Source organism: Eretmochelys imbricata, chromosome 11 (assembly GCF_965152235.1).
Source record: "Eretmochelys imbricata isolate rEreImb1 chromosome 11, rEreImb1.hap1, whole genome shotgun sequence".
Lineage (NCBI taxonomy): Eukaryota > Metazoa > Chordata > Testudines > Cheloniidae > Eretmochelys > Eretmochelys imbricata.
The window spans coordinates 39,630,018-39,652,845 of record NC_135582.1 but is presented as its reverse complement, the minus strand read 5'-3'; the positions used below and the strand labels follow the sequence as shown (position 1 = coordinate 39,652,845).

At 40.7% G+C, this 22,828-nt stretch overlaps 1 protein-coding gene across 1 annotated transcript in view; it reads right to left on the bottom strand.

Moving 5' to 3' along the window:
- Window positions 1–22,828, bottom strand: part of MYO3B (myosin IIIB) — a 263,385-nt gene that overhangs the window by 58,022 nt on the left and 182,535 nt on the right. The window contains exons 28-29 of the mRNA XM_077830392.1: window positions 22,249–22,329; window positions 12,715–12,823 (exon numbers count right to left, since the gene is read on the bottom strand). Coding sequence (XP_077686518.1) covers window positions 12,715–12,823; window positions 22,249–22,329 — 190 coding nt within the window. The remainder of the gene's footprint in view (window positions 1–12,714; window positions 12,824–22,248; window positions 22,330–22,828) is intronic.

Here is a 22,828-nt window from a genome sequence, read left to right as displayed (position 1 = left end):
CACCTCTCGTTGAGGTGGATTAATTTAGTCAACAGAAAAGTGCTCTCGCGTTGACTTATCGCATCTTCACTAGACCTGCTAAATCTATGCCACTGCATCAATTGCAGTGGCGCCAATTTAGTCCATAGTATAGACAAAGTCTTAATTTTAGTAATATTCTCACAAGCAGACTAGGCAAATGTGATCTAGATTAAATTAATATAAGGTGGGTTCAAAATTGATTGATAACTACTCTTTAAGTACAGTCTTTCAATGGTTCACTGTCAGACTAAGAGGATGTATCTAGTGGAGACCTGCTGGGGTCTGCCCTGGGTCTGGTACTAATCAATATTTTAATTAATGACTTGGATTATGGAGTGAGGAGTATGCTTATAAAATCTGTGTATGACACCAAGCTGGGAGGGATTGCATGTACTTTGGATGACAGGATAAGAATTCAAAACAAACTTGATAAAGTGGAGAATTAGTCTGAAAGCAACAAGATGAAATTTAAGAAAGAAAAATGCATACTACTACACTTAAGAAGAAAAAATCAAACACACAGCTACAAAATGGGGAATAACTGGCTAGGCATTAGCCTGCTGAAAAGGATCTGAGGGTTATAATGGATCAAAAATAGAATTCAAGTCAACAATGTGATGCAGTTGTGAAAAAGGATAATATCATTCTGGGGTGTATTACCAGGAGTGTTGTATGTAAGACATGGTTGATAATTAACCTGCTCTACTTGGCACTGGTGGAGTTGGAGTACTGTGTTTAGTTCTGAGTGCCACACTTTAGGAAAGATGTGGACAAACTGGAGAGAGTCCAGAGGAGAGCAACAAAAATGATAAAAGGTCTAGAAAACCTGACCTATAAGGAAAGGTTAAAAACACTGGGCATGTTTAGTCTTGAGAAAAGAAAACCAAGGGGGGACCTGATAACAATCTTCAAATATGTTAAGGGCTGTTACAAAGAGGACAGGGATCAGTTGTTCTCCAGGTCCACTGAAGGTAGGACAAGAAGTAATGGGCTTAACCTGCAGCAATAGAGATTTAGGTTAGATATTAGGAACAACTTTCTGACTATAAGCGTAGTTAAGCACTGCAACAGGCTTCCAAGATTATGGAATCTCCATCACTGGAGGTTTCAAAGAAAGGGTTAGACAAGCACTTGTCAGGGATGGTTTGGAACACTAGGTCCTGTGCAGGATGCTCGACTCAAGGTCCCTTCCATGCCTTCATTTCTATTATTCTATAATTATGATTCTCTTTTTAGGGGAGAGTAAATTACTGTAATCAAAAGGCCACTGAATAACCTACCTACCCTATGTATTCACTCTCAAAGTAAAATGCTGGTCTTTTCCAAAAATCACCCAAATAGACCTGATATGAAAAGACCTGATTCATTTAATTTTTTTTAAATCAACCTATATTTTGCCTATTTTCACACGTAAAATTTTAAAAATGCCTAAGTAACTTAAGTGACATAGGCAATTAGGAGCCTAAGTCTCACTGAAAGTCAAATGGAATTTAGGTTCCTACATCACTTAGGTCCTTTTGAAAATTTTAACCAACATTCTGAAACACTCCACTAGGAAAATTGTTGATCACACTGCAGAAATAATACATTCCCAGATGCACTGAACTTTATTCTCCCATGCAGAAAGAATTATAATTCAGAGAGAAAAAACAAGGCAGAATAATCTGAAAAATTCTGGGCCTAATTCTGCTCTGTACACCACTATAATCAGGAGTCATCAGACACCAGTTTAAAACTTGTGCAGGTGAGAGCAGAACCTGACCTCTTGAGTTTTCTCACACTGGTCATGTAAGTCATGGATCCCATGATTTTCTACCGGAAGCGAAAGGCTGAGGGTTCATCTACACTATGGGGACTATACTGTCATAGCTATAGTGCCATAGCTATGCTGCCATAACTCAGTGGTGTAGACCCAACCTATATTGATAGAAGGGGTTCTTTCTGTTGCTATAGTAACACCAACTCCCTGAAAAATAGTAGCTAGGTCAATAGAAGCCCTCTTCCATTGACCTACCTGCATCTTCAATGGGGGTTAGGTCAGCCTAATTACATCTGCCCAAGGTGTGGATTTTTCATACTCTTGACCAGTGTAGCTAAATTGACCTAAATTTTAAGTGTAGACCAGGCCTGAATGTGACTGTCAGCCACCAGGATTACCAATGGGCAAATGAGGCAATTAAAAGGAAGATGAAGAATGTTTTCTTTTTTGCGTTAGTCAGTTATCACTGTAGAAAAAGAAAGGAAAATTCATATTCCAAAGGTTCTTTTTATGGGAAATCAGAGTGTGTCCTTTACTGAAACTGAATTATCCAAGGAGGAATTTATGGAGCAATTTGAGAAACCTACTATCAGGTTTCTGATAGTATTCATCTGAAGGTTCTGAAAGAAATTAAGTGTAAGATAATGGAGATACAATCAATCCTGTTAAGCAGTGGTCCCTGAAGACTGGAAACAATTTTATTTTTTGACAAAAGGAACCAATGGAGATTTGGGGATTTACTGATTGGTGAGCCCCACTTCAGTACAGGGCAGCCTGATTGAGAGTCTCACTAAGAAAAGAGTAGTCAAGCACTTAAGTAGGTACAGGTTATGCAACAGTAACCAAACAGCATTAGGAATAAGAAAAGGAGTACTTGTGGCACCTTAGAGACAAACCAATTTATTTGAGCATAAGCTTTCATGAGATACAGCTTACTTCATCTAACACGGCTGTTACTATGAAACCTAGCATTAGGAATGCATGTTAATAATGAAGGGTCCCAGGGATCAATAACAGGACCAGTGTTGTTTAACATACTTATTAATCATTTGGAGAAGAAGTCGACAGCAAGTTGGTGAAGTTTGCTGATGATACTTTTTTTGATTACTAACCATGAGGGGGGGAGGCATTCCAGGTGGATTTAGAGACTTAAGGGGATGACAGCTGATGAAACTCAGTTTTGAAAAAGGGCAAGGATATTGTATTGATGGTTAAGGACCTGGTTCAATGGGCATTGGATTAGGTCCTAAAAAGGAACGGGGAAATTATATAGAAAATATGCTAATTACAGTATTGAGAATCTCACAAATTCATAAACAGATTTTTAAAAATCATAAGTTTGGCTTAAAAAAACCAAGATATTTTTAAAACTCACATAGCTTTTTAGTCTAATTTCTCATTTTGGAACCCTTTGTGGGAATTGTCCCTTTGTACATATGTGAGCTTTTCAGGACACTCTCCTGGAATACTCAAAAAGTAAACACAAATTTGGGGGCAGCGAGGGGGACCTCCTCTCTTTTATTCCTGGTTGACACTTCCTACACTATCCCCTTCCCAGGCACTGATCTCAGCTGCCTCCTTCGTGCCCTGCTCTGAGTAACCCCATCACTCCAATGGGAACTACCTCCAGGCTTGCTCTTTCTGCTAACAGTGGGCATAGCAACAGGCAATCCTATCATTATGCCAAATAACAATATGCCCTTATCTGTCATAGGGTGTCCAGTTTTTATCTTCATGCCTTTAAAGTGAATTGCAAGGTTAAAGTGAAAACACTGAAACCAATAGTAATAACAGTCCATCTCCGAGACCTACAAATACTGGCTTGGCATACACCTGTGTATAGCCTGCCAACCCAACACAATATGGGGAATACAGGCAAATTGATAACTATTCTGAATGGCATAAAGGGAGTCTAAGATGACCTTAGCTGTACAGCAGGCAACTTGCTCTGCAGGGTGTGCTTTGTGGAAGCAGGCAACCAGAGGTCAGTATCATGCAACTGTCCAAGCAACCTGAGAAAACCAGAGATCATTGTCAACAAAAGAGTGAAATGGACTTGTAGTACAAATCAAGAAGTGATACAATGCTGGATTTTGACAAAAACAGAAGATTGAGGCTGGAGGAAATGAATGCTGCAGGAAGGAAAGAAACAACATCAATATGAAGAAAGAAGTGACCAAGCATAGAGTTTGCTAGATAACTGAGAGCTTTATTCCAAAGAAAAGAATTTACGGAATTGGAGCTTGAAAGCATGAAAAGAGAGATCAGTGGTGTTGAACCACATGCAAACATATTGATAGAAGCAATGATACAGGATAAACAGCAGCCACAAATGACTGAGGAAATATTGAGGACAAATATGAGTGAAACCTTACCTGAACAAAGTTTGGGAAATATGAATGATTTGTTGCTTGAGATCATACAGAGTTAAGAGACATTGATCACCAACTAACTCTACCATGTATGAAATTTGTAGGCCAGCAAAGACCCAATGATACAGCGCAAGAATTGAATGAAGCACTCAAGGAAACTGTAAGACCAGCGAGTATTAGCTAGTTAAATATATGCTACAGCAACAGTAGCAGCTCATTGGCTTAACATCAAGCCTGATGAATGAACCACCAGGAAACTCTCAATATGCCACACCCTCCATGAAAATGGAGGTTAAACCAGAAGATTAAGCTTTTATGCTGATATCAGTCTATTGGATGAATTTGAGAAAAATCATTTGAAGAGAAAACAGAAGTGAAAGACCCTGGAGATGAAATATCCACTGAATGAAAGGGATGTGAGAGTGGTGAAGGAACAATGTAAACAAGCTGATCACACTGAGTCATAGGCTTGAAAGATATTTAGCACGAAGCTGTCAGTATCAAGAGAAAAGACCTTTCACAAGAGACCCTAAGAGATTCTTTGATCAGATCAATGTTAAAAGCAGAATGGGAAAAAATAGAAAGTCAATAAATAATGTGGAAGAGTTTCAGTGCTCCTGGAAGGAAATCTGGTCTGAGGATGTACAACATAACCAGACAGTGAACTGGATTAAAAATGTGAGAGAGAAATTTAAAAACGACACAATAGAAGAATACACAGGAATATCAAATAAATAAATAGATGAGGTACCAACAGGAATGAAAAATTGGAAAGCATCCAGACCAGATGGGGTGCATGGATTCTAGCTAAAATGCCTATCTCTATGCCTCTATCGTTATTTACTTGAGCAACTTAATAAATGTTTGAAGAACGAATGTCCAAGATAGATGGCGACAGGGAGAATCATCCTTATACAAAAAAAAGAAAGAAGGCTGGAGTGATTCTATGAATTATAGTCCAATCAAGTGTTTTCTAAATATGTGGAAATTTCTAACAGCATCTCTGGCAAAGAAGATCTGGATAGTGCTAGCTCACAATGGAATTCCGCCTCCTGAGCAAAAAGATTGTACAGTAAACATGAATGGGACAAAAGACCACCTTAGGCTGAACAAGAGGATCACAGAAGATGCACACACACAACCCCCCGCACCCCAAAAAAACCAAGAAAAAATAAAGATGGTGTAGATACCTACCAAAAAGCATATGACGGCGTCCCACATTCATGTATCCTCGACACACTGAAAATGCACAAGGTTCATCCAAAGATTGTTTCCTTTCTGCTGCTATCTATGGTTAACTGGAACACTTGACTCTACCTGAAAGGGACTCTCATTAATGAGGCACAAATTAAAAGAGGAATTTTTCAAGAGAATTCCTTATTACCAATGCCATTTGTGGTTGCAATGCTGATGCAGACATGGATGCTCCATGAGATAAATTATGGTTATGATAACAGCAAAGAACCACAACCAGTTAACCATGTGTTATACATAGATGATCTGAAACTATGGATGGTCAAAAAAGGAGACAGAGAGTGAAGATCTGTTTAGAACAGTTTGGTTAAGATATAAAGCTATAGGTTGGGGTAGATAAATGTGTTTTGGTGTCCGTACAGGGTGTAAATTGGTACAATCGAATGGCATACAAGTTAACAAAGGTACTATTTAAGCTATCTCTCAGCATGGCCCCTACAAACACCTTGCAATCAGTGAACTGTTAGACTTACACCATGAGGAAGTCAAAGAAGAAGTGAGGAAAGAATATGAAAGACAAATAAAATCTACACTGAGGACAAAACTCAACTCAAAGAATTTGATCCAAGCCATTAATACTTAGACAATACATTTGCTGGAGTGATCAAGTGGAATCAAGAGAAGAAAAATGTTGTCATCCAAACAAGAAAGCTCCTGGCAAAACATAAAGTAGTGAATATGAATCAAGAAATGGACAGAATGTACATCTGACAGTGTGATGGAGGAAGAGGTCTGCTATCTCTGGAGGAAGGAATTGACAATGAAGAATATAACATCAAAATATATGAGGAGTCAGCCAGAGTAACAGATCATCTGGTTATGATAACATGCAATGGCCGAGCACGCATCCCAGCCCAAGACAGCATAAAAGAAAGAAGAAACCAAATTGCCAAAGAAGGACTTGAAAGATTTACAGAGAAATCAATACACAGACAGTGGTGGAGAGAGACTGAACCCATTAGTGAACAAAGATTAACAAACTCATGGTCTGTAGAAGGACACCTCAAAAAAATAGACAGAGTGCCTCATTATGAGTGCATAAGAGAGGTCCTCAAGACTTAATTACATTTGAAACAAAATCAGCTAACAGAACTGCTCCCCAAACTGCAGAGTGTGTTCTAAAGAGCAAGAGCTAGTGGAGCATGTGTTGAACATATGCAGGAGCCTGTCTGGGAGAGAATGTCTGAACAAACACAATGAAGTCACCAATGGTATGTCTACACTGCAGTAAAAATCCCACAGCTAGCCTATGCCAGCTGACTCAGGCTCATGGGCTAAGGGGCTGTTTAATTGTGGTGTAGATGTTTGGGGAGCTCAGGCTCTAGGACCTCATGAGGTGGGAGGGTCCCAGAGCTCAGGCTGCAGCTTGAGTCTGAATGTCTACACTGCATTTAAACAACCCTTAGCTAGAGTCAGCTGGCACTGGCCAGCCGTGAGTTTTCAATTGCAGTGTAGACATAACCCAAGTGCATGTATTGGAGCCTCTACCGCAAGTATGGACTCAAACACACTATGTGGTATTATGACCACTGAATTGAAAATGCTCTAGATAACGAACAGGCTAAGTCTTTATGGGATTCAGCAAGTGCCACAGACAAATGGTTCAGGCAAATAGGCTGGACATTGTTGTTGTAGAAAAGAAGACAACTCTGACCGTGTTAATTGATATTGCCATACCAGCAGACAGAAATATAAAGAAAGGGAAGAAGAAGAGAAGATAGTGAAGCATGAAGAACTTTGCCATAAAGTGGAATAATTATGGAAAACTAAAACAAAGATGATCCCAGTGATTACTGGGGTACTTGGAGCATCCCTGAGGATATGAATGAGCAACTCAAGAACACGAAAAGAAGCGCAAGACATCGCGATCAGTAACATCCAGAAGAGCATGCTCCTAGGCTTTTCAAGATTTTTAAGGACAGTCAGAGGAGAACGAGAGCATTTGAGCACCTAAAATGCAGGAATTCTGTGGAGGGTTTAACAAAAGCCCTGACTACCAAAGCTACAGAGTCACCTTGTGGTCAGGATTTATTTGGTGACTCATGGGACAAATTTTAGATGGCAGCTTTCCTCTTTTTATGCTTATATATCTTGTATGTTTTTAAGGTTATTTGTTTAAAAACAACCCCCAGGATGTATTAATAATGAGGGATAATAATAAAGTTAATCCTGTATTCCAGTGCTTTATTTACCTGCCACCCGCCACCTTCCCAGCACCCACTGAGAAGCCTGTGGGGAGCATTCAAAACAGAAATAAGTTTTAACTAACTACCTAAAGAAATTCCCTCCCCCTAGTCATCAAATCCAGCACTTCCTGGTTAGCTGACGATATCCCCAAATACGTCATTTTGTGACATCACAGATACCAGCTCGGAAAGATGTAGCATCTTTGGCTTCATAGAATGATACATTCTGAGATGGAAGGTTTTGAGGAGGGTTCAGACAGTTTTTCACTTTTCTTGATGGGATTAAGCATTGGCCAAGGCAGGCTCCTCAAGGTAAATTTTGCCCATTCTGTTTTGAATTAGATATTATATCTGATTGTGATTTGGCCCCTATGTGCTGCTCAGGCCATGAAAAGGAGCCAGTTTCTAGCTGTAATTGACTTGTTAAGGATTCCTGCTCATTGCTGGGGATATCAGAAAAAGGGCTGGCAAAACTGATATATACAGATGTGCTTCGTTGCCAAATTCAGATCAAGGCAATTCCCATTGAAGCCAATGTAACCCTAAGATTCTTCACAATTAGAAAGTTCCACAGGCTGCCCCTCAGTTCTATACAGCAGAATGCAAGAACATGCCAGTTAAATGACAGGAAGCATTTATGCCACTAATGTTTAAGTTAATGTTATGCAGCTATTTATACTCCTACTGTGTACAGTAAAAACCTACCTGTTAAAAGCTAGCAACGTAGACACAATTGTGATATCAATTACTGAGGTTCATATAAAAAGGTCCTTTGTATTTGAGTACAGTTCCTTCTCATTTCAAATTAGGCAGCTAAATGTAGGAGATATTTAGTACTTAGTTGAAATAAGAATCTTGTGTTTTTAATAACATTTAATAGCGTGTATTTGCTTCTACTCTGTTCTACAGGTTAAGTGGATAGCCTAAATTCATTTGAAGGAATTTAAGTTTTAAAAAGCCTCTTCTCCTAGATGTGCCCATTTCTTTTGTAAATTTTGGAAACACCATGATTTCCTCAAATATTAGAATATGTACTCTCCATTCAGTTATGCTGAACTTTTGAATTTTCTTCAGGAAGAAGGCCAGATTGTGATACATTTAATTGTATACAGTTGTGTTCCTGTGGATGTCATGAACTGAAACTGAGTACCTAGATGTGATTCTGCTTTCTGACCCACAGAATACATTTCTCATTTTTCATTCTCACAAACTACTATCTTAAAAAACCCAACCAACTACCAAATAAAAAGAAACCTAAAAATAATTGTATTATTCTACACTTGAATGTAAAGGTATGTGAATTCACAATGAAGCTTCCTTCTCTAGGGATATATTACAAGCTACTGTGTTAAACATCTGAACTATTATTCATCAGCATTCTTATTTACTATGTTTCCTATTTGACTGAACAGCCATATGTTTAAAAAAACCCAGCACGCAGTAACAGCCTCACATGGAAGTGCAGCTTGATTTATGAAAGGTAAATTATAGAATCCAGACTTGCAAGATACTGAGTGCCTTTTATGAAATGGTGAGTACCCCCAAGTCTCATTGAAGTCAATGGGGAGGTGGGGGTGGGAAAGAGGGTGCTGCTGAGAAAATTATAGGATCAGGCTCATAATCTTCAATATTTATCAGGGATAAAACCCAGTATCACCAGAAGTGGTGACATTTTAACAGAATACAGCTTTGGATTAGAGAATGTGTGGATTTTATTGAGACTCATAGTGTGTACAGTAACTCCTCACTTAAAGTCGTCCCGGTTAACATTGTTTTGTTGTTCGGTTGCTGATCAATTAGGGAACATGCTCGTTTAAACTTGTGCAATGCTCCCTTATAATGTCGTTTGGCAGCTGCCTGCTTTGTCCACTGCTTGCAGGAAGAGCAGCCCGTTGCAGCTAGTTGGTGGGGGCTTGGAACCAGGGTGGACCGGCAGCCCCCATCAGCTCCCCACTCCTCTAAATTCCCTGTGCAGCAGCCGCCCAGCAGGCTACCAATTGCAGGCAGTTCAGTGTCCCTCCCCCCACTGCCATGTGCTGCTCCTGCCCTCTGCCTTGGAGCTGCTCCCGGGAGCCTCCTGCTTGCTGTGCAAGGGAGGGGGGGAGAGAGAGGGAGACTAATGTCAGGGTGTCCCCTTACCCCCGTTCCTGCACCCCACTTACCCCATCTACATGGGGGGACAGGACATGACAGGGCTCAGGATGGCAGGAGCTTCCTGGCAGCAGCAGCTGCTGTCTCAACTTGCTGATCTACTTAAAAAGGCAGTGTACTTAGAGTGGGTAACTTGCTGATCTACTTAAAAAAGCAGTGTACTTAGAGTGGGTCAGCGTACTTAAAGGGGCAATGTGCATCTCTCTCTCTCACACAGGGTGTGTGTCTCTGTCTGCCATGCTGTCTCCCCTTCCTTCGTGCTGCCTTGTAGAGTGTGAGGCTACATTAACATCAGTGGGTTAACCCTTGAGGGCTCAGCCAAAAGCTAGTTCATCATTTAGCAGCAAGGCATTCCCTGGGAAATATACCACCCTCTTCCACCCTCTGACTTCACCACCTCAACCAAGCTTCACAATCATCATCGCTGTGTACAGTATTAAATTGTTTGTTTAAAACTTATACTGTGTGTATATATACACACACCTCGACCCCGATATAACACGGTCCTCCGGAGTCAAAAAATCTTACCGCGTTATAGGTGAAACCGCGTTATATTGAACTTGCTATGGAGGGCCAGATAGGGAAGGCTGTGCCTCCCCAAACCACGTGGCCCTTCCCCCTATCTGACCCCCACCTACTTCCTGCCCCTGACTGACCCCTCAGAACCCCTCGAGACCCTCTGCCCCTTATCCAACCCCCCAGCCCCGGCCCGGCCCTCTTAACACGCCATTCTGAGCAGCGTGTCGGAGCCAGACACGCAGCCACCATAGGTGCCAACTCCGGGGCTGGAGCACCCATGGAGAAAAATTGGTGGGTGCAGAGCACCCACCAGCAGCTCCACCCCTCCAGCTCACCTCCGCTCCACCTCCGCCTCCTCTCCTGAGTGCGCTGCCGCCACTCCGCTTCTCCCCCCTCCCTCCCAGGCTTGCGGAAGCCTGGGAGGGAGGGGGGATGAGGGGAAATGCTTTACTGCGTTATATCCGAATTCGTGTTATATTGGATCGCGTTATATCGGGTAGAGGTGTATATATAATATAGTCTTGTTTGGTTAAAAAAATTTCCCTGGAACCTAACCCCCCCATTTACATTAATTCTTATGGAGAAACTGGATTTGTTTCACATCGTTTAGCTGAAAGTCGCATTTTTCAGGAACATAACTACAACGTTAAGCGAGGCGTTACTGTATCAAGTACATTCCTGCATAAGAGATGGATGGGTAATGTACTCCCATTAGCAACTTAGTGTTCTATCCAGCCCAGATTTGCCTCAATGCCTGCTGGTCCCTGCAGCTTCATGAGCCTGAGGGGCTATATAGCTGTGAAAAATACTACCTAATCCAAGAAAACACATCTACCTGGAAAGCAGAAAGTAATTCCAAAAATAGCCTGATGTAGGGTGGGGAAATAGTCAGCCTGGGATGGGCCTATCTATCAGAGAGGCAAGGTAATATCTTTTACTGGACCAACTTCTGTTGGTGAGAGAGAGAAGCTTTCAGGCTTACACCGAGCTCTTCTTTGGGTCTGGGAAACGTACTCAGCATGACACACATGGTGACAGCTGATTTTTACCACCACCAGCAGGCAGCTGAAGGGATCACTGTGCCACGACCAGCATGACTGAGATGGCGGCAAGAGAGTCCCACTGGAGTACCTTGCAAGGGTAGGGAGCTGCACCCTGCTGGTGCAGTTATGGATGGTGAGTTATGGATTTCCACAGGGAGAGAGGACCAGCATGCAGACAAAGTTGGGGTGGTAAGTTGTACAGAGCTCATTTTCATGAACTCTCCCTTTGCCTGAATGCACTGCAACAATCTTTTATTTCTTCTTTTTGCCCTTGTTCATTGGACCAAACCTTTCCCTTCCATAAATCAGATTGCTGCACTAAAGAGCATCTGTAGCGTTCTTGGCTTGCATGGCCCAGGAGTATACATGTGGTTGTACCTGGTTAGAATCTTTTAATGACACACATTGTAACATTTAGTACAAATTATTCAATCTAAACCAATCACTAAGTTATCATTGAATTTAACTGAACTGAATTTTATGAGTACAAGCAGAGAAATCAGAAGTATGGGTTTGGAGATTTCAAAGGTCACCTCTTTTTAAAACTATTACTCCATGGAATAATGCAGTCTGCTTAAAGTCAAGTAAGTCATCAGTTTTCTCAGAGAGCTCTCTTAAGAGGTGTAGCAGACTCTTGCTGTACCGCTAACTGGGAAGTATATATTCCAGAGAGAACCCAGAACTGTCATTCCTTGGGCCAGAGGGACAAAGATGTATCAAAGAGGGGTTCCTACCCCGGTGAATAATCAATGCAATGTCATGGATGGCAGCTATAGAAGAGTAAGCGGCCTCCTACAGTTCCAGCTGAAGGTAAGATACATGAGGACAACTGGGTGGAGTGAATCAGCTGGTAGAGCTTGGAGTGAGAAAGGTTAAAAATCCTGCTCTCTCAGCAAAGAGGTAGGAACCAGGGTGAAGATTTGCTGTACTCCTAGGCTCTCTGAAGGGGACTTACCGACCTGCCTTTTACTGTTATGGTCTCTACCTTAGATATGCATGGAGCATTACAGATATAAAAGAAAACCATGCCCCTACCTCAAGGAGCTTCCAATCTAGCAAATTTAGTCACCGGTATGTAGTCCAGTCCTGTGAAATGCTGAGCAGACTCAACTCTCACTGAAGTCAATGGGTGCTGAGTGTGCTGCTGAGAAATGTACAGGCCCACAATCTGGACAGATAATACAACAAACAAAGACATCAAACTCTGACAAGAGAGAGAACATTGAGATGACTAAACTGGTGGAGGGACTGGCCCGCTTACAGGTTTCTTGCTTACAGAATAACAGGATCCCAAAGAGATGGCTGAATGCTGAAGCAGGGTATTTGTTTTCAGAGCCTATTCCTTTCACCTTGTGTTGTATGGGATATGATTTTTGTGAAAATAATGGACACCAAAGGATTCAACTCACCAATGTTCTTCACAGCCAAAACTGGGGGCAGAGCAGTTGTCCACAGACTCAGTATCATCGCTACTTTTCAATCTTGAATAATTTTTTCGAACAGTGTATCCTCTGAAAGCTAGACAGACGTAAGTATGAATAAGAGGAATCTTCACAATCACTCCTAGTCAGAACTACCAGCTTCTCTTATACAGAACAGGCACCCTCCTGCTCAGAGCTGAGTGCTTTCAGTCTCTATTTAAATAAATGCAGGCCAAAGGCAGCCAGCACCTTGCAGAATTGGCTCCACTTTTAAAACACTGTAAAAATATTTAGGGCCTGATTTTCACTTACACTAAGGCCACTTTACACCATTCTGGTAGTGCAAACAAACTTAAAGTGAGAATAAATGTAATTAGTTAGTTTGATGAAAATCAGGCCCATGGTATATTAATTAAAACAGTAATAAAAAAGCCATTCCATTTTACCCACAACTACCAGGATTAGAACGGATTAACATTTTTCAAAATTTGAAATTTTTACTTAATTTTTTGTCTAGGTTTAACAACAAAAGTCACAATTTTTTCTTCCCCTATTTTTCAACCAGTTGTAACCATAACAGAGCATTTTTGATATACATTAGGCTCAGTCATGTCAAATATCTTTACATGCCAAGAAATGTTTTGAAGTTATATCACCAACGCAAAAGCACACAAGTTAAGTAGGAGGTAAGAAACAATAAATTAGATAGGAAGCTTCTACTGCAGTGGAATGACAAAAAAAGTCAGTGGGTAAAATTTTCAAATGTGCTTAAGCCCCACTGAAAGTCTATAGGATTTTGGCACCTGAATCAGTGAAGCACTTTTCAAAATTGAATCCAATATAAATTTGGGCTTCATTCTCTCTAGCATTGAGCAAAGATATTATAACTCCTGTATACAGTACAGGTAAAACCAGACCTTATAAATACAGTGTTGCATTTGAGAAGCAAGAAATTTAAGGAAATATTAATGTCACAAAGGAAAATAAAACCAAGGGTCTCCTTCTCTCCCCTAGGATCTATATCAAACACTGATTTATTTTAAAACATAAATAAAATGATTAAATGGCAGGAGGGGGTGAGGGAGGGATAGGTCGGGAGGGGGAGGGATACATCAGTGGTTTGAGCATTGGCCTGCTAAACCCAGAGTTGTGAGTTCAATCCTTGAGGGGTCCATTTACAGATCTGGGGCAAAAACTGGGGATTGGTCCTGCTTTGAGCAGGGGGTTGGACTGGATGACCTCCTGAGGTCCCTTCCAACCTTGATATTCTATTGTATGTGACATGAGGAAAGTACATACAACGGAATTTAAATACAATACCCACACAAAAATGATGATAACCTTCTACTGCACAATATATGAAGCATGGAAACAACATAGGGAAAGGATTGTTTGTCATGGACCACCAGGGTATAGTAAAAACTAATAGTATGATAACATGCAAAGGAGAATTTGGGATGAATATGAGGACACATCTCCCAGCAGTGGCCTCAATTAGGAAAGTATCTTTGCTTTAGGAAAGGCAGTTAAGCATCAGGTTCAGTCTGCAGAATTATTCCACAATGGAATAGGAGAAAGCCCCATCACCTGACTTGTTGAAATCTATGCCCTGATGTTGCAATGACATCAGTGAGACTCTGTATGGGCATAGTGGATCCCAATGCAGGATCAGGCCCAAGAAATTTGAGAATATACTGAAGGGATTGATCCTGCACTGGCTAAACGATGTAGCAGGATGGAGAAGGGCCTGGATAACCTAAATATAGGAGGTCTGATGAGAAGACCTACAGGTCATTTCCATCTTTAATGCGTATGGTTTCTATGAAAACAGAAATGTGTGTTGATAACAGCTATTTTCCCCAGTATCAGAGGAGTAGCCATGTTAGTCTGTATCCACAAAAACAATGAGGAGTCCGGTGGCACCTTAAAGACTAACAGATTTATTTGGGCATAAGCTTTCGTGGGTAAAAAACTACACTTCTTCAGATGCAACATCTCCTCGTTGTTTTTATTTTTCCCACGGTGTTTTAAATTCCAGGACTACTAGGCACTGTCCACGCAAAGGAAGTCCCTGCCCTGTACAGTTTACACCTTAAAATCCTCACATTTTGGGATTATTCATGGAGTCTCATCTTTCAGTGTTTAACTACTCTTTTAAAAGCAGCCCATACTGATGTTATGTTGCATATTAATAAGTGTGTGTTAAAGAAAACAGAAAAATAGTCACCATAATCTCTTTTTAAGGGTTTCCTTAGGGAGAACTGTAACCAATCCCCTTCCTGTCTAGTTTAATCACAGGATAGCATTAACTACCTTCTCTTCAACCAGTGTTTCTCAAGAAAAATCTTTGTAGTTACATTTTTCTGTGCAATGCACGAAAATGAAAGCCACCTGAACTGCTTGAGTTGTGGTATGCAGTGCACCATAATAACCTAAATATTTCAGTGCCTTTGGGAGTTTTCAGAATTGCCAGTGTTAGAAGCAGCAAAAAATGCTTTTTAGTGAGATGTCATTATCTTTCACTTCATTTCCACTGAAATAAATAACCATTCTTTTGCAGAAAGAATGATAGAATTTGGGCCTGCTGAGGTGCTGTAAATACAGCATTCAGGTATCATGAGACTGAAGCACTTTCCTTCCTTAATAAGAAGACTGGAAAAGTCTGCCTACCAGGCAGAGAGGAGGCAAACATTCAGCTGCCTCATGTGATCAGCCTTCCAATCCTTAACTATCCCCTACTGACCAGACAAGAAGCCTACTCTGATGTTGGCTGCAAAGACAACTGGCCAGCAGCAGCTATCTCTACAGAGCTGAAATGTGCCAAATACTGGTCAGTCTATGGACAAGTTTAAATAAAAAGGAGCATTGAAAATAAACTAAAATAATAAAATGATGATAGCATCAGCAGGCTTGTTTTTCACCTTTTCTTAAGTCTGAACCTTTAGACTTTTTTTTCCTCATTACTACTATTTTAAAAAACGGAGTGTCACATTTCTTACAATGGCACTTTTTACCCTGTGGATACACTGGACTGCTCTTCAATTTTTTTTTAATGCAATGAAACAATTCAGGATTGTCCTTCATTCACTAAATAAATGGAGCTTGACTATATCTGATTTCACTGTAATAGGTTCCACTGTATTCCTTTGTTTTCATAAATATTTTAGAACTTAGCTTGTCTTTGATTAAACTCTATCAAAGGCAGGTTTCCTAGAATGCTTAGGTGCTGCAAGGTAACAGGTGTGCAATTCCTGATTCTCCTTTGACTCCTGGGATAACCTCAATAGCACGGCAGACCAGCATGTTTCCTAAAGGTTTCATTCAACATTCAGAGGAGTGTTTCGCTTCAGCATTTTTGAAATGGATCCATAATGTTTCCAAAGCAACATAGACACAGGGCATTCTACTGAGGGAGGCTGAGAGGTCAGGAAGCTGCTCCATCACAGCAATTTGCATTACTGACTATGGCTGGTTTTGACACTAAGCACTTGGCTCAAAGAGTGTGAAATTAGTAGATGCATGTTGCTAATGCCCCATGAACAATCATCACATCACTGAAGAAGAATGATTACCAGCTGTCACTTTATTTTCACCTTATGTATCTCTACCGCAAACTTCATAGCAACAGTATATTCAGTCCTGATCCTTACACTGCTAATGACAACAGGATTTGAGCTTGGAGCAAAATGGGATGTGAACTGCACATTATCACTCATATTAATAGTCATTTGGTGTTAAATATTATATGTGCCATGCATTTTGGATACTGATGCTCATACAAAATGAGTCTTCCCTCAGGTTCAGCGGGTAGCAAGTTGCAATTATTTTTACCTTCAGGACTCGGACTTGATGCTTTGCTGTTAAAGACCTTTATTCACAAAGAATTTACTGAGCCATATAGATTACACACAAAGCTGTTCAATTTTGGTCAGCAAAAAGTCCAGGCATTTTCCTGCTGATTCACATAGAGCAGTGTTTCCCAAACTTGGGACGCTGCTTGTGCAGGGAAAGCCCCTGGCGGGCCCGGCCGGTTTGTTTACCTGCCACATCCGCAGGTTCGGCCGATCGGGGCTCCCAGTGGCCACGGTTCACTGTGGCCAGCCAATGGGGGCTGCGGGAAGCAGCGGCCAGTACGTCCCTCGGCCTGCACCACTTCCCGCAGCTCCCATTGGCCGGGAACAGCGAACCATGGCCAGTGGGAGCCGCGATTGGCTGAACTTGTGGATGCGGCAGGTAAACAAACTGGCTGGGCCCGCCAGGGGCTTTCCCTGCACAAGCGGCATCCCAAATTTGGGAAACACTGGCATAGAGCATGTCATGCTACAATGGGCTGTTGAGCACAATGTAGAGAGCAATCAGGACAATCATAGATCGATGCATAAAACATATAGGCAGGAGGTACGAAACATTTTAAAGCAGCAAGAGAGGATTCATCCTTCTCAAGAAACATCTCTCTCTCTCTCTCATTCCTAACCATAAAAGAGCAGGTAAAACAGCTACTTACATAGACGGACACTTTCAAATCCTAATCCCATTTACAGTAAAAAACAAGAATTACTGTGCCCTTGGAAATGCAAACTAGTCACTTGTTGAAGGGATGATACCATAATATCGTGGTACTTTATAGGCCCAATTTTCAAACTTGGGTTCCCAAGTAAGACCTCCGACTTCCTCATTTGTCTTCTCAAATAAGCACTTCCAGAGTTTAAGTGCCAAAATTTGAGAGGGTTTGGACACTATGATCCTCCACTTTTTTACACAACTTTTATGCCAGCCTAGTTATCCAGAGATGCCCATTGTCTCCTGTGGATCTCAGGAGGTTTGCAGGTTTACAACCTTAGGGTGCAAAACACTTCTCTCCCCTGCGCCGCCATTCCGTCAGTGGAAGAATGAATAGAAAACTGAGTTTCAACTTGTGGAATTTCTTTTCCCAGCATGTGTTCTCTCATAAAGGGGAGAACAGAGCCATAAATGTACTAGTAAGTATTAGCACCTTTTTTCCAGGGTTGCAAACAGGGCTTATGATGCTGCTGGGTATTATTGACTACACAAAGTGTTTTAGATTACTGGCTGTTATGGTAAAATCTGGAGTGCAAAAGCCTGTGACAGCACCCAAAATTGTAACTGCTAATCTGAACCTCTTAAGTCTAGAAATCAGGCTGGACCAAGTAGGAATAGGTTTGCCAAGGAGTTCTGTCCTTTCCTGGCTCCAGCTGGGTCATGAAATAATGCAGGAATAGGCTGCCTGTCCAGTGAGCTTTCAGTGCTTTTCCGTTTACAGTCAAAACCAGGAAGTACAAATCTAATGGAAATGTAGATGCACTCATAGTGTATGTCTACATTTGGAGCTGAAGGTGTGATTCCTGAGCACTTTTGAAAATCCTAGCCATATACATTTTACATACATATTAACTTAATGTAAATCGTATGTAGTTCTCCCCAGTCCCAAAATTTTGTTCTTAGAAGGTTGTTAGTTAAGACTGTGAAATAGTTGGTGAGCAACATCACATGGTAAAAAGTTACAAGACAGAACTAGTTCATAAAGGGATTGTCTCATTTCTCTTTCCTCCTGAGCATCACAAAAAAGAATTTGAATCTTGAGTTCTCAGTAAAGAATTCCACAGTAAAATGTGGCATATGGTGAGTGCATGAGTGTGTGTCGGAGGAGGGGATGGTGGCTCAGTGGATTAATCATTTGCCTTTCACCTCTGGAAGCAGAGTTTAAACTCAATCCTGACTAGAGTTGCACAGCGTATTCCAGATGGCTAAAGAGGCCTTAATTAACATGAGTTCAGTGATGTCACCTCAGATCTAAGTGAATTGCATGCACCACTCATTTGGCATTTTGGCAGTGTCTGCTCACAAATGAAACAGAGATTAAAATCCACTCAAGTCTTTGGAGAGAGCTGTCACTTGACATGGAAATCCACGCTATAGTGACTGGGAATGGAGTAAAAACAAACAAAATTACCATTATAATTGAATTTACTTGGTTTTAATTCTAATTAATAAAACATGGTGATACAAATATAGCTACAGATCCAAAGCTGGTGTAAATCAGCATCGTTCCACTGAAATCAAACAATGGCAATCCATTGATTTACACCAGCTGTGAATCTGGGTCAATGTAATGTTAAAATTATTTCAACAAAGTGATTTTTTCCTTGTTCTAGGCTTTAAACAAAGCAATACAAACCACAGCACAAAGAAATAACAATACTTCATTTTTGTTTGAGCAACTCAATTCTTTCACAATACGTTTGCCTTCTCTGTGAGGTAGAAAATTGTTATGATCCATCCATGTTTTACTGATTGGGAAACTGAGACACAGTTAGGTGGGCAAGGTTTTGCCTACACTGGGGATTTTAGCTACCAGTGTAAATACACTGATGTAGCTCACATTGTGTGAACCACTATTGTAGATGTACTGAACTGCTTAAATTCATAAACATTTTACCTATTAGCAAGGGGTTTTTTCCACCTCCAAATAATGACTTAGTTTTGGTGTAATATTATACACACAGGAAATGTATCTTCATGGATACTTGGGTTTTTTAAAAATTTGTTTTTTCTTCCAACATTTCCATCAATGGATAGTGAACTGGTTGGGCCCACTGAGATCTCCAGACCAACAGCTCATGTATTTGAAAGGCATCTGTTTATTTTTAAAATGCAAATGTAGCCTACCTCAAAGACTGACTTCACGAAATGAACAATCTGAACAAGTCAAGAGGTTTTCAATCAGAAGCTGTGTTCCTCCTTTCTATCAGGCTGTGCTCACTTGCTGTCAAAACCACTTAAACAATATCCTGGAATCTGAATGAAGTCCCCCCACAATTAAAATGAGCAGGATAATCCTGTGAGAATTATTCAGGCAAATCATTTTTCACACAGTTTAAACTAATGATAAGGTCATTTACAAAAGAAATCACTGCCTTTGAAATGTTGACTTGTAGACAGAGGACTGCCTGGAGCAGGGCCATAGATAACAGTGAAGACTGGCTTCCTAACACCACCCTTGCAGTCTTTGGAACTGATTCCAATGAAGAGAAGGCCCAATAAGGTTAATACCCCCTACTTTGATCTCTGTCAAAGCGTACCAGCAAGAATTAATTTACATTTCAGATGAAAAAGGTTGACAGCATGAAAAGGCATCTTGTTTCTGGTATGTGAATGTGCTGTAATAGATCGGGAATTCTGAAAGGAAGTTCTGAGGAAGCTAAAGGGATAAGCTGCACTGCTGCTTTTATTGGGAAGGAGATGAAAGGAAAACAAATTTCAATATGTGCTGTTCTGTAGAAACATGTAAGCCAAATGCTTCCAAAATTTCAAGGACTGTTTTATTTTGGTATATATACTTTAATTATGCGGTTTTACAAATGCCTGACCAGCAAACACAAGTACTGTATCTCTGTGATCTAAATTGCTCATTCTTTAAAATAATGTTAAAATGACCACATTTCTTTTTCTTGAAATGCTGTCCTTTATCTGTACTTACGTTGTAAGCTCTTCAGTGTGGAGATTATGTCTATTTGCCTGTTCAGCACCACACACTTTTATGGTGGCATGGGAGTAACAATAGTAATAGACAGTCTATTTTAAAACCCAGATAATGGTCACACTTTGCAATTATTTGCTCAGCCTTGAAACACAGAAAGACTAATCTGCAGAGATAAACAAAATGTTTAGAAAGAAGTTTCAATTAGAGAGTCCTAGATATAGATTTCCTAAGGCAGAGAGTCACACACACTGAAGTTTTATTTTCTGAAATAAATGATTATGCACCATAAATTCTAAAGCTGTACCAAAGATGGGAATAGCTGTAAAGCATGATTAACACGAAGGTGCGCTGTGTCACTCTGAACTCTGTAGTCCTAATGCACATACATCCAATCTGATCAACACAATGATCAATGGTTTAGCAATGGGCATACATATTCTGCATGCCCAGGACCTCTACATGGAATTCTAAGGCAAAATGCTGCCTAGCACCCTCCAGGGCCAGGTGTTGTACCACATTGCCTTCCTATGTGCTGTGCCAAATGACTACTTTAAGAACTGGTAATAGTGCAGACTGAAGGGTCATCTGTGACCTAGCCTTTCTTTCCCCCTGTACTGCACGGGCTGTTGGGTTGGCTGGGAAATTGAAGTGCAGGCATCCAAATGTAAATGTAATAATGATTTCCAAAAAGAGCATTACTGTCAAGAGTCAATGCTTTAAAATACATCTAAAGATGGATTCCCTGTATGAAGAACTGGTACTCTGTGTTAAAACGAGAACAATGGAAGATAACAGCACAGGGGTGGGGAGCAAGTAGAGCATATGATTATCCAGTCACTTGGTGTTTGCTGTAACTTGGAAAAACCTTCCCGTTCAATAGCTCCCAATTTCATTGAACATACAGCATATAGCCCTAGAGCAAGGCACATGGTATTTTATGAACATACAGAATAATGTGTATAAAGAGCCTTGCCCTAAAAGAAACATACATTGCCTTTCTAATACTACAGCCAGAATTGTATTATTTTGCCTTCCTCTTAAAGTCATAGTGATGCTGACTCTCAAGGAACAGGGTTGGGGACAGGAAGGAAGTTGTTGGATTTATAATGAAAATGGCTTGTCAATAACATTTTAGTTTTATGTTCAGAAGTGAGAGAACATTCAGCAGAAAATCTTTTCTTTCAGTTTAACTATCATCTGAGAAAAACAGAACTCAGAGGTAACAGAAGTCACATAATTATAGTAAAAGCAATGACTGGACTGAAATGTGGAGCACAGGTTTCTCTGTTGGTACATCTGCTATGGCTCTTTTTAGATCTGCTACAGAACGACTTCACCCTTGGTTGTAGGGAACAATGGCATACACAGGTGTGGTACATCATCCCTAGTTTGCTTCATGTTGGCTGCATTTGAAACTATAGCCTCTCTGCTACTGACTTCAGTAGGTTGGATCTTATAGTTTCAGTGCCCTATGACCTCTTGCTCTCTACTAGAGACCTGCACCAGCCCGCAGGCCTGTTCCTTCACTAATCTCTTTCCAGTTTATCCAAATTCATATTGATATGCGTGCATTGAAGCCTGGCAGGGAATCGAGGCTTGGCCCATGCTGGGAAAATCCACAGCAATTAAGAATAAAACCTGGCAATCTGCCAATATTAGGGATAACCACAAAGCCAGAGAGATGGCATGTCCAGTGGCTATCATCCACACTTTAAGCAAAACGATTCTAGTGCTTCACACCAACTCTACACATGGTTAATACACATTGATTCTCTGAGCCCAGATGGATCCCTGAGAATTCATTCAATGGCTTTTAATCAGCATGTTTTGCTTTCAAAAATGTACTCACCATAAAAGCTCCAAAGTCCTGTCACTGGTGACATTTGATATTGAAGAACACATGATCAGAAGCAGTACTTTCTGATTGCTTTTGTTTGGGCTGTTTACATTTCTCTCAGCTATAAATACTGACATGAAGTTATCCATAGCAAAATAGTCTGTGGAAATAATGTTTTAATTACCTGCTTGAATATGTATAGCAGCATCAGTTCTTCTGTTCCTTATTTCCTTGTACTTCCTGCGAGTTTCATATCCTCTCCAGGCTAAAAATACAAACCCATGTGTTGGGAATTACGGTACAGTTCTTTAAGGAAGTGTTATAGAGTCAGAGATGTGCCTAATCTTTCATCTTCCTGCCATAACCACCCCCTCCCACTACCTCTTCCTCACCCACCCACCAGTTGAACTCTGGGCTCAAGACTGGAGTATAAGCATCTCCACAACTTCAAACACATCTCCAGTCTTCCAAATTTTAATTGTCTACATGTGCTCTCTGATGTCACAAAGTCAAGCAAAGACTGAGGTGCAGAATCATTGGAGGTCAAAGTTCAATGCAAACAACTGCATCCCTCTAACACCGCACCTCCCAAAAAATACATCAACAGAGTGAAGCATGATAAACTACTAATAATCAAACTTCCAGCCCATGGCAGTATTTATGTTATTTGGAATGCAGAGGTACATGCAAAAAGGAGACTGTAGCTATTGCATCTCTTCTGTGTGCTGCACATTAGTGGAGAAACACTAAACAACACTCTTCCT